Below are 12,478 nucleotides of genomic sequence, written 5' to 3'. Positions count from 1 at the left end.
AGTCTACCAGCTCACCTAGCGTGAGTCTATTTACGGGGATGCACTTATCATGGTCATTTTATCAAAGTTGAGGATAGAACCGAGGTAAAATATCATTTCTGGCAAGTCTCATGTGATGATGAAGGTAATTTATTCGATTGGAAGGTTTGAAATGGACCCTGGTTACTTGTCACCAGAGATTTTTCTAACTTCTCCCTTGAAAAAAAAATTAGCCTGAGACCAGTTGAGAGTCTGACGAATTTCTTCCCGCTTTCTGCCGTCACATAGAAAGAAGAATTTGTTGAAAAACAAAAATTGACGAATGGAGGGCAAGGTTACATGGATTCACCTGTTAAATAAAATCGGCCCACATCACAACTTGTGCGCTGTGTCCCGCCACTCCAATGCACCTGTGTTTCCCCATTAGGCATCTAAAGTCATTCTTCTAACACGATTTTAAGTCAATTTGTAACTTATTTTACCAAATTTTCTTGCAGATATCAGTTCCTCATATCCTCTAATTTACAATAGCATCAACGGATGATTTAAAACTGCATCAGATTAATATTTATTACATCCAAGGAAGTCCTGAAAGTGAGGTTAAGTTCCTCTATAGGGGTTTTAGCTGATCAAGTCAATGCTATTTATTAGTTTTTGTACAAATAAATCAACGCATGTATTGGATATATGGTGTAGAACCAAGTTTTGCATCCACTATTTGACTCTTAATGATGACTTGTTGTTCCACTAATTTGGCAAGTGATTATAAACATAACCTCACTTCAGTGACATGCTTTGATACATCAGAAAAAATTAAATCATCTGATGCAATTTGTAAGTTTCTAGGCATGTTTTTATCAATTAAAGAACATAAAGAGCTTAATATTGCAAGCAACTTTGATCAATACAGCCTCCAGCAGGCTGAGAATTTCATTTGTAAAGAGCCGTATGCAAAAACGACATTTATCGCCCCCCCCCCCCCCCCCCATAGAGAAAAAAAAGGAGGTGTTTGCATTTCGGGCATCTTGGAATTTTTCATAGAGTATCTATAGCTTTGATGACGTCGTTGGGTACAGCGACGTTTTTATCCTGTCGATTTTCTTGGAAATGGTGTAATTTAAGGGAAAAAGTCATTCTATAAAAAGTGCTTGAAATTAAATAAAGAGTTGATTTAAGTAAAAAAATCGGACATTATGGTCCGTTTTTACAGCGTCAACATAACCCTCAACGAGCGTCTTGTTTACATTGATGACGTAGGTGGGTACAAATCCTCAAGATGCAAACACCTCCTTTTTTTTCTCTATGCCCCCCCCCCCCCACTAAAACTTATTCAAACTTTGTCTATCAGTTACCAATACTGGAGCGCTTCTTTCCCCAAATTTTCAGACCCCCATAAAATTTTGGGGGGGCGCTAGGGGGGGGTGGAAGTCAAAACCTATGAACCTCGATATCTTTCGAACGAAGCAAGATATTGAGGTCCTGTTCGGAAAAAAAATCGTCTAAAATTGCATACTTTAAGCTTCCAAAGGTCAAAATCCCAAAATATTACTTTTAAGTTAACTTAGGTGCTTTTTTTCAGTTTTAAGGAAACACAATTTCCTTTAAACACGCTAAACTGAAAGATCACACTTTTGTATTTGAACCAAAACCAGTTTTTTAAATTGCTCGTCTTTTCCCGCATCCAACGAGTGGTCATATGAGCTGGGGAACCGAACGGTTCCCAAGTTCTGAGCGATTGAAGTATCCGCTCAACGCGCGCCAAAATATGGTTCCAAAGCCGGATTTGGGTGTTACTGAATCAGACTTCAAGTCCAAACCATACAAAATACATTTTTAGGTATTCTTGAGGGTCACTGAATTCAAAAATTCACTTTTTCCCCGTAGAGCTACTTGAGAGACCCACTGAGCGGCCGGTTGGTCGGCGCTAGTTAGTTTTAGTGGGGGGTGGGGGTGGGGGGCGAAAAATGTCGTTTTTGCATACCGCTCGTGGCCTCTATTCCTTTCCAGGAAATTCCAAAGAGAATACTAGAGGCCGGACGTGAAATGCCGACCGAGTGGCCCCTCCTACTTTTAAACTTGTCTTCTCTATTTGGCTGACTCACCTGGTGCCCACTTTCTGGAGCCCTCACGGAAAATAACACGAGGCTCATTTTCCATCAAAAATATCTCTGAAACAAGGAAATATTTATGCATCGAAGATTTCAGAAAACGATTCGATAGATTTTTCTGAAGAGATTGATGTGTAATTCATGACAATTCATCCTCAAGCACACTGAACAGTTCGACCTGGAAATCTTTTTTTCACCTTGAAATACAACACCCTCCGATTGTTTACCGACACCAGGGCAGCTGATAACAACCACCAGCACTTCTCGATCTGAAATGTGATAATTTTTTAATTTAAATTCATTTTCTGTGACTTAGGTTGGTTTTTTGTCTTTCAATCAGTATCGTCCTAATACCTTTCACTTCAGTTTCTAAAGTTTATTGCGTTTCTTCATTGTTTCGTGCCCTCCTCATGTTTGAAGCTGAAGCCTAGTAGCTTGTCGGTTTGATCTGCTTTTTTTTCTCATAGACGATTTTAATGTGCCTCACCCTCAAGTCTCAGCTTTAGCAGTGTTACTTTCCATAAGCAGGCAGACAATTTATTATTGTCTGCCTGAAATAGTGGTTTATACCCTCTCTCCATAAAAATCTCCAAATTAAGTCCTCGCTCCAAGTTTGAGACCATTCCTCAGTTTTATCCTTGGTGCCGCAGTGTCATCAGAAGTGCGCAATGTCTGAAGGAACAGTTCATGGTACCACTGTTGTCAAGTTTGTAGACTTTGTCCGGAGGTGGCTACCGCCACCCATGATTTGGAATTTTTCAATTGAGAATGAACTGTTTACACCCAACCATGTACCTACACCAATTAAGCTTGACAGTTATTAGTGTAAGCTCAACTTCATGAGGTAAGAGTGAATATGGCACCGTTGAATATGAAAATAAGTTTCATAAGTTCAAATAAGTCTGCCCTGAAGATAATTTGAATGCTATTTTGAAGCACTGGTTTCATTTGCCCGAGGAGGCGCCTTCCAAATTCACTGCCAATGTGCCCATGGAGTCCCTATCCTTTTCTCACAAGGGTATCTGAACATTGAATCAGTTGTGGATAACTTCCTCAAAGCTAAATCAACTTTTGATAGCCCTCATTAGCAATATCTAGCTAATGGTAGGTACTGTCCTAGCCCAGAAAACCTAAAGAAAACATAACCACCCCCTGGGCTCATCGGGGTCTCCTGGATTTTAACCCGTACTGCTGGATGATTGGTTGAGGAGGCTTACTGGAACTTTACTCTCACAGAAGACTGAATTCATGCTGTATTTGGAAAATTTAAGTCAGGAAGTCCGAGAAGTGGATCCGTATTTCAAAAGTCTGAAGCTTCAGCTCTATTTCAGCCCAAAGGAATAGTTACAGAAACATAAACATTTGCCACAGATGCTGCCTTTGGGCTGCAGAGAAAGAACAAGCCAGGTCAAAGGTTCAACCTGATATGTGAATAAATGGCATTGAAAATTGCACTGTTACGAAAAAAGAAATTTAAAATCTTGCTTTGGATGTTTTTCACCCCTCAGGAAAAAAGAACAGAAATAAATTTAGATATCTAGGAGGAACAGTGACAATAATGGAGGGCTCTCGGATTGAAGACATTTTATGTGACATTATGTGCGTGCATCATATATTTAAGCGCTCTTAATGACATGTTTGGAGATTTTTCTAAAGTATGAAAGACCATGAAAAGCTTCTTTACATGACTTTGAAATATTTTTAATTAAATTTCAAGGCGTATTTCATAGACCTAGGAAACCTTTATGATGAATAATTTTTAAATGATCTTTTGAAGCGTTGAGTTACGAGAAGAACAACAACAGACACATTTGAACTCACTTGATTCATTTGCTCCCTATTATATCCTTAGAGGGACGGTAAAGGAAATCATTCGGAGTCTAATTCACATTCACTAGAAGAGATTTATTCACTTAAAAAATCTTAATACTTATGTAAAGAAGCCCTAAACAGAGGCGTAGGAAGGGGGGCCAGGGAGGGCCTGCCCCCCCCCCCCCCAGAATTGGAAATAGTATCATCTGCCCCCCCCCCCCCCCAGAAATTCTGGATGGTGCCAAAACACCATCTTAAACGGTAAGTCTCTGTCGCCTTGGCCCGTGAGAGGATGCCCATAAATAAAAAAACCTTTTGAATACAACAATTTCAAAGTATTTTAACCTTAAAATGCACAAAACTGGGTGATTTTTAGGCAGAAATTGAAGGAAGATTAGCGCCACAAGTGCCCCGAGATGCGCTCAAATAGAGTTAAAATTTCAAAAATTTTCCGGGGGAGGCCTCCCGCCCCCCCCCCCCTGGGCTGGGGGGTATTCCATACCCTCCAGACCCCCGGTAGTGAGAGGCCAGGCCCCCCCAGCAAAATGACCTAGCTACGCCAATAGCCCTAAAACAATCATTAGAGCATGACCTAGAGTACTTCATCAGTTTAAGTCATCAGTTCATTTTTCCTGATCCATCAAAAACTCTTCCTATGAGAAACTGCCATCATTAAGAAGCTTTGACCGCAACAAAGGACCCCTCACACTGAGTTGGGTGCTCAATGCTACTACGCTAGGCTTTAGGTTTCAGTAATACACACCATTTGACACCTCAATGATAAATTTAGAACACAAGTTGTTTGAGGAAAACAAGCATGATTTCAATCTGTACGCTGCAGCCACAAGATGCTGCTTTCAGAAAACAAATCCTGCCACAGAACTGAAATACAAGCTTTAATTATCAACAAAGTTAGTGTTTATGTGGGAAAAGTAACAGTGCAAAAGCTGAGACTTGAGGGTGAGGCACAATAAAAGCGTCTATGAGGATCAAAAGCAGATCAAACCGACAAGATACTTGGCTTCAGCTTCAACCATGAGGAGGGCATGGAACAATGAGGAAACGCGATAAACTTTAGAAACTGAAACGAAAAGGTATCAGACGATACTGATTGAAAGACAAAAAATCAACGAAAGTCACAGAAAGGGCTATCAAAAGTTGATTTAGCTTTGAGGAAGTTATCCACAACTTATTCAATGTTCAGATACCCTTGTGAGAAAAAGATAGGGACTCCATGGGCACATTGGCAGTGAATTTGGAAGGCGCCTCCTCGGGCAAATGAAACCAGTGCTTCAAAATAGCATTCAAATTATCTTCAGGGCAGACTTATTTGAACTTATGAAACTTATTTTCATATTCAACGGTGCCATATTCACTCTTACCTCATGAAGTTGAGCTTACACTAATAACTGTCAAGCTTAATTGGTGTAGGTACATGGTTGGGTGTAAACAGTTCATTCTCAATTGAAAAATTCCAAATCATGGGTGGCGGTAGCCACCTCCGGACAAAGTCTACAAACTTGACAACAGTGGTACCATGAACTGTTCCTTCAGACATTGCGCACTTCTGATGACACTGCGGCACCAAGGATAAAACTGAGGAATGGTCTCAAACTTGGAGCGAGGACTTAATTTGGAGATTTTTATGGAGAGAGGGTATAAACCACTATTTCAGGCAGACAATAATAAATTGTCTGCCTGCTTATGGAAAGTAACACTGCTAAAGCTGAGACTTGAGGGTGAGGCACATTAAAATCGTCTATGAGAAAAAAAAGCAGATCAAACCGACAAGCTACTAGGCTTCAGCTTCAAACATGAGGAGGGCACGAAACAATGAAGAAACGCAATAAACTTTAGAAACTGAAATGAAAGGTATTAGGACGATACTGATTAAAAGACAAAAAATCAACCTAAGTCACAGAAAATGAATTTAAATTAAAAAATTATCACATTTCAGATCGAGAAGTGCTGGTGGTTGTTATCAGCTGCCCTGGTGTCGGTAAACAATCGGAGGGTGTTGCATTTCAAGGTGAAAAAAAGATTTCCAGGTCGAACTGTTCAGTGTGCTTGAGGATGAACTGTCATGAATTACACATCAATCTCTTCAGAAAAATCTATCGAATCCTTCCCATAAGTTTTTCCTTGTTTCAGAGATATTTTCAAGGAAAATAAGCCCCGAGTCATTTTCCGTGAGAGCTCCAGAAAGTGGGCACCAGGTGAATCAGCCAAATAGACTTGTTTAAAAGTAGGGGGGGGGAGGGAGGCACTGTCGACAATTCACGTCTGGACTCTTGTTTTCTCTTTAGGAAATTCATGTATTTGTAAAATGATCATACGCAGAGAACAAGTTGTAACGTCACACATTGGCTAAAAATCTTCCGCCATTCTTCTTAAAATTTGCCAAAAATTCTTTATCTTTTGGGAAGTTTTTTGGGGTGTTCGGGGGGTCCAAAAGTTATGGACAAATGCATTGTGCTCAGAACAATGTACACTTCTAGAAAATGGATTAAAGAAATTGGGTGCAACAGACCCATTGATATAGTATTGTAGGTTGATAGTATCGATACGTTTGATTAGGGAATGAAAAAGATCTGATACAAGTAATCATACCTCTGAACCCAGTGGGATGTCCAGCGAATACTAGCCCATACCTACTAGAAGCACAAAGAATATTAACGTTATGCTGAAACAGACCAGAATCTGGAGAGCCAACAAAGACACGTAGCCTTGAATGGAGTTTGAACTGGAAATCCTGGAGGAAAAAAGAAATTACTCATGAGAGGAGATGATTATCTAATGCAGCATAATGCTAAAACAGGTACTTAAAGAGCCGTATGCAAAAACGGCATTTCAAAAACTTTTGGGGGGGCGCTAGGGGGGTTGGAAGTCAAAACCTGTGACCTCGATATCTTTCGAACGAAACAGATAGAAATTACAGATACTTCCAAAAAATTCGCGTTTTTAAAATTACAGCTCCGTATAGGACCACTGAGCGGCCGGTCGGCGCTCAGTGGGCCTCTGTAATTTCTGAACTCAGCGACCCTCAAGAGTCCCTAATAATGCATTTTGCTCAGTTTAAACATTCAATCTGATTTAATAACAGTCAAATCCGACTTTTTGGCGCGCGAAAATCGGTCGGCACGCGTTGAGCGGAAACTTCAATCGATCATAACTCCGGAACCGTTCGGTTCCCCAGCTTATACGACCACTCGTTGGATGCGGAAAAAGACGAGCAATTTGAAAAACTGGTTTTAGTTCAAATACAAAATTGTGCTTTTTCAGTTTAGTGTGTTTAAAAGAAATTGTTTTTCCTCAAAAACTGAAAAAAGCACATAAGTTAAGTTAAAAATTTAATTTAGGGATTTTGAACTTGAGAATCTTAAAGTATGCATCTTTTGACGATTTTTCGTCCAAACCGGGCCTCAATATCTTGTTTCGTTCGAAAGATATCGAGGTTCACAGGTTTTGACTTCCACCCCCCCTAGCGCCCCCCCAAAATTTTTTGGGGGTCTGAATATTTGGGGAAAGAAGCGCTCCATTATTAGTAACTGATAGACAAAGTTTGAATAAGTTTTAGTGGGGGGGGGGGGGGGGGGGCGAAAAATGTCGTTTTGGCATACGGCTCTTTAAAAGTTTGAGTTGGATTAAGTAAACAAGGTTCTGTCAAAGAATCTCTCTTGGCAGTCTAGAAAGTAAGAAGGCAAAAAATGCTGCTGAGTTCAAGTTTGGCAGCCTTGAAGCAGTTCAAGACCCTTGTCACAATTAGCCAAATCCTTCTTCAAAATACAGAGCAACCAGTATCCACATTATATTTTCACAACCAGATTTCCACAGTCAAAAACTTACTGAGATGATTTCCTCAAGCCCTAAAACCACAAAAATCAATTCAATATTGGAGGAGCTGGGGATGCAGAATGTTCTAAGCCTTCCCACTTAAAATAACCATTTTCATTCAAAAATTTTTGAAGCTGTGACCTTCTCTTGGTCCTTCTTTCATAAAATGCTTCCATTTTGTGAGAAAAACAAAGAGTCTTTTGCTATTCTACCGAAAACTAGGGATGTCGATACTTAACAAATACTTCCTAAGTATCGATACTTTTGATCGATACACAACAATATGGACACCATGTGGTGACACGTTTCGATCCCCAGACCCCAATATCGACGATATCGATACTTAATCTGATTTGGCCATGAAGAAGGCCCTTTTTTCTTTTTTAAAAACTTCTCTCTCTTCTATTTCATCTTCACTATGCACTGTGACAAACAGCGGAGTTATCAAGTTTCTCAAGATGATTACTTTCCTTAAAAATTTTAAAAGCTCGGTTCGATAACTGTAGTAAAGGGCTCATAATAGTTGACTTAACATGCAAATAAGGGCGGTTTCAACAGAGGCGTAAATCTGGCGGAATTTAACAGCCGACAGACATACGCACACTCCGCATTGCAACATAATTCAGAAATAGTATCGATACTTCAGCTTGATGCTCGATACCGGTATCAGTGCTTCCCCGAGTATCGACATCCCTACTGAAAACAGGGAAATGTTCCGGGTATCCTTGATCGGGAAGTTTCTACACCACTACAAAGAGCTCGGTAGAAAATTTTCGTTTTTGTTTTGGCATGGTTGAACTGGCATGGTGTATACAGCATCAATTATGTCAAGAACTTTAGCAGATTTTGATTTCGATGCCAAAATAAGAACGATAGCCACTGCGCATGTGCTTTCAACACACATTTCTCGATGCAAATCACGATATTTGGATTCAACACATTTCAAAAACAAACAGCTCATATGTACTGCTGACATTTATTAACACCTAAATAATTTTCATAAACTTTGGGTCTAAAAAGTGCCCTTTCACACAAACCCTTGTTACTTTGATGGTCCAATACTGTTGGATGGAGAAGTGCTACTTAGAAGGAGCAAATTCACTTCAATTTAATTCAAACCAGCGGTGGATTCTTACAGGATTTTTAATGCAAATCAAAGGATACTGCATGCTCTTTTATCAGCAGCTTGTCGAACCTACCTTGTGTGAACTACTTATGTAGTATCAACTGTCACATGGCAATTTCAAATTGTATCTTTCGAATCTGATCACAAAACATGAATCTCTAAGGGCCTTGGAGACCAGGGCGCAAAAATGCAGTTGTGCCTCTTTCTAGAATACAAGTTAACAGTTTCAAAATTACACGGTGCCTTATGGGGGAGAGAAAGTTTGAACTTGCTTCGTAATACTTAAAAGTTGGATTTACGTAGTGGACTCGTTAGAGAATACGCGAGACTAGTTTTAGTTGAAATCATCAATAATACAAATTTTTCAAAACCTGCACTAAGACACCTCGTCCTCGATTAAACATCCATTATTTAACTGATACAAACAGAGGCAAATGTTACGGCTATCCACGACAATAAGCCCATACTACTCAGCTTCGCCTTCTTCTGGCCATGGATATTACATGCCCTAGTACATAAGAATTGAATCAAACCTTGACTTCTTTAACTTGCGGTGGTGAGGACATAATGATAAAACATGAATTCATGAACTTCCAGCCTTCCGAAAAATTGTAATAGAGCCTGGTGACTAGTGAGAAGATACAGAAGGGGATTTTTTGGTGTCTAAAGTGTTCAATCGTTCACAACACAACTGTTCGACGCTGAAGAGTCCGTTATAGACGCTATTAGTGCCACGTCACAGTCGGTATCGATTGTATCGAACTGGATCCAAACAATCAAACATAACCTCATCTTGACACCTCCCTCCCAGAATTTCACTGTCAAAAGCCAAGAAACTGGAGTGGCATAGGAGTGGCCTAAATCATGGTGGCCCTCGTGGGTATTTTCACCTTTCTGAAACTGCTTTATCCCGTCAACTTAACAATGCGGGAACGTTCCGCGATTAAAAGAGCTGTCTCTAACACAACTTTTTTCTCAAACTGAGCGAATTATCTCTGAAATTCTTTAGTTTCATATTGAATAGTAAGGTTATGTTTGATTGTTTGGATCCAGTTCGATACAATCGATACCGACTGTGACGTGGCACTAATAGAGTCTATCCGTTACTCACAGACTTACTGAAGTGAGCAAGGTACACTCATAGAGTACAATAGAGTCGCAAAGTACTGGATCGCCGATGAAGTCACTTTTCGAGGCTGTTTTGTCCAGTTCTCCGGAGACTAGTGTGCGGCGACTAGCGATGACGCATACGCAGAGACTCGCGCTCAGCGCTCCCCACTCCCGACAGTCCCGACTCGGCTCCGTTCGTCGTCGGCTAGACACACACTGAACCTGAACCAGCTAAAATAAGTAGGCCGGTAATAAGTCTGAAATTGAGTCCATATATGAATATTATCTCGGGGTAACATACATTAATGGATTAATAACTCAGAATATAAGCTCGACCATGATTTGGAGGGTTGTTGAGATTAGGTATTCATTCAATTTTAAAGATGAACGTAAAATGATTAAACATCTACTGTCATTTTTCCAACTGTTGCTCAGAAAGTCAGTAAAGGCTTTTCTAGTGAAGATGAAGCCTCCGCTTATATACTGTGGAAAAATTGAACATACACAGGATAAAAGAGTAATACCTAATAATTTATTGAATCAATTCATAGTGGAAAAATGAAGTATAGCTTGTGAAAATGGCGCCAACATGAAATTCAAGTTCAATCGAAAATATGCGCATAAACAGCGCCAAAATCGGAAACTTTGATTTCCCGCGAAAGTCGGGTTACAGCGCCCGCATAAACCCGACGGAGGAAACTTGCATTACAAACTCGGGTTTCGTGAAACCCCGGTTTCGAGCCTCGCATAAACGTAGCTACTGAACCAGCTAAAATAAGTAGGCCGGTAATAAGTCTGAAATTGAGTCCATAAATGAATATTATCTCGGAGTAACATACATTAATGGATTCATTATGGCTTTGAATATCTATTTCAAGCAAAATTTGCACAAATTAATACCGATGGAATTAAAAAAAGTCGAAAAAACACAAGCAGTCGTTGATTTCTCCATAAGCCACCGTGTAAAAAAATGCCGGTTGGTTCACACTTGGTATAAGTCAGAAATTAAATTCCTATATGAATTTTATCCAGGAGTAATATACATCAATGGATTCATTATGGCTTTGACTACCTTTAAATAGCAAAATTTGCAAAAATTAATGCTGATTGAATTATAAAATACCTAAAAACCACAAGCAGTTCTTGATTTCTCCATAAGCCGCCGTGTTACAAAATGCCGTTGGGTTCACAAATGGTTCACTATTTTCGGAGCACACGCGGCTCGGAAACGCCTGTTCATGGATTGGCTTCATCGGCGATCCAGTACTTTGCGACTCTATTGTACTCTATGGGTACACTCTACTACAGGTATGGACAAATGGAATTTTGGAAAGTCGTCAAAACGCGTAGATTTGACAGCATCGAGAGTACGACTGCGAAGACAAATACGCGGCAAATGGACGGTACGACTTCATACGTCACTCGATCGCCGATTTTCTCAGCGCTGCCACTTCGGCCAGGGCTGCCAGAAACGGGACTTGAGAAAGTGCACAGAATTAGAGTCCAAAGTACAAAATAATCCGAAATTTTGGGGGAAAGTACAAAATAATCCGCGAGAAAGAAAGTACACAAATAGTACACATTTTTTTCAAATATACACAAAAGCACGCCAAAAGTACTTGGAAGTCTACAATTTGATCCCACGATTGAGTAGAATTAGGTAGAATCAACCATTGAATAACAGAGAGGGATTTCTGCGGGAATTTTAGCCTAATAAATTATTTGCGCCACTAATTCGGCGGGAAATTTTAAAAATTCTTTGAAAACTCGAGATTATTTCCTAATTTTGAAAAAAATTGTACACAGAGTACACAAAATTCGGCGAAAGTACACAATTAATCCGAATTCTGAAAAGTACAAAATAATCCAAAACGAAAATCGATAGTACACGTGTGTACCGAAAGTACACGTTCTGGCAGCCCTGACTTCGGCACCCCGTTTGTCCATACAGTCCATACCTGTGAGCTACATAGTTACCTACAAAGTTGATGTCCGTTGTTTTCGGAACAGGTAGTATGCTAAAAGATCCGGAAAAGATCCGGAACCATCTTAAAACAGCGGAGTTCGTTCCGGGATCGATTTTCACGGTTTATTAAACCCTTTTGGAGTCTTCCGTATTAATGAATCGCAGATATTATCTTTTCAGAGCCGATTGGCAGAAAGGATAGCCCGAGGAGAGGCCCGTCGCGATCAGATGATGGCCAGGGAGAGGTGCATAATGCATTAGGGATGCGGGAAAAGCGGGGGAGTGTTAGGGAGGGGGAGGGAAAGGAAGGGGGAGGGGAGGGGGGAGGTAGGCTAAAGGGGCGGTTGGAGGTGAGAGGGGGAGGGGGAGAAGGTAGGCTAAAGGGGCGGATGAAGGAGGGAGGGGGTGGGGAGGGGGTGGGGAGGGGTGGGGGGGGGAGGGGCGGGGAGGGGAGGGGGAGGGGAGGGGAAGGTAGGCTAAAGGGGCGGTTGGTGGAGGGAGAGGAGGGGAGGGGGAAGATAGGCTAAAGGGGCGGTTGGTGGA

General features: G+C 40.7%; 1 protein-coding gene and 1 long non-coding RNA gene across 5 annotated transcripts in view; both read right to left on the bottom strand.

Annotated features, from left to right (window-relative positions):
* Nucleotides 1–9,939, bottom strand: part of Nup214 (nuclear pore complex protein Nup214) — a 208,611-nt gene extending 198,672 nt beyond the window's left edge. For 3 of the 4 annotated variants that reach the window (XR_011899324.1, XM_019045593.2, XM_072297225.1), the window contains exons 1-2: nucleotides 9,393–9,939; nucleotides 6,510–6,651 (exon numbers count right to left, since the gene is read on the bottom strand). Coding sequence is in view for 3 of the 4 variants with exons in the window: in XM_019045593.2 (XP_018901138.1) it covers nucleotides 6,510–6,651; nucleotides 9,393–9,446 (196 nt within the window). In the remaining variant the exon portion in view is untranslated. The remainder of the gene's footprint in view (nucleotides 1–6,509; nucleotides 6,652–9,392) is intronic. The other variant, XM_019045590.2, reaches the window with a different exon arrangement.
* Nucleotides 9,940–10,052: 113 nt separating this feature from the next.
* On the bottom strand, nucleotides 10,053–11,895 carry LOC140224081 (uncharacterized). The gene is made up of 3 exons (XR_011899329.1): nucleotides 11,093–11,895; nucleotides 10,736–10,764; nucleotides 10,053–10,191 (listed from the first exon to the last, which is right to left on the bottom strand). It is a non-coding gene; the product is annotated as an uncharacterized lncRNA (long non-coding RNA).
* Nucleotides 11,896–12,478: the final 583 nt, after the last annotated feature.

Source organism: Bemisia tabaci, chromosome 2 (assembly GCF_918797505.1).
Source record: "Bemisia tabaci chromosome 2, PGI_BMITA_v3".
NCBI classification, from domain to species: Eukaryota; Metazoa; Arthropoda; class Insecta; order Hemiptera; family Aleyrodidae; genus Bemisia; species Bemisia tabaci.
The sequence above is the reverse complement of the archived record's forward strand: the minus strand, read 5'-3'. Positions and strand labels throughout refer to the sequence as shown.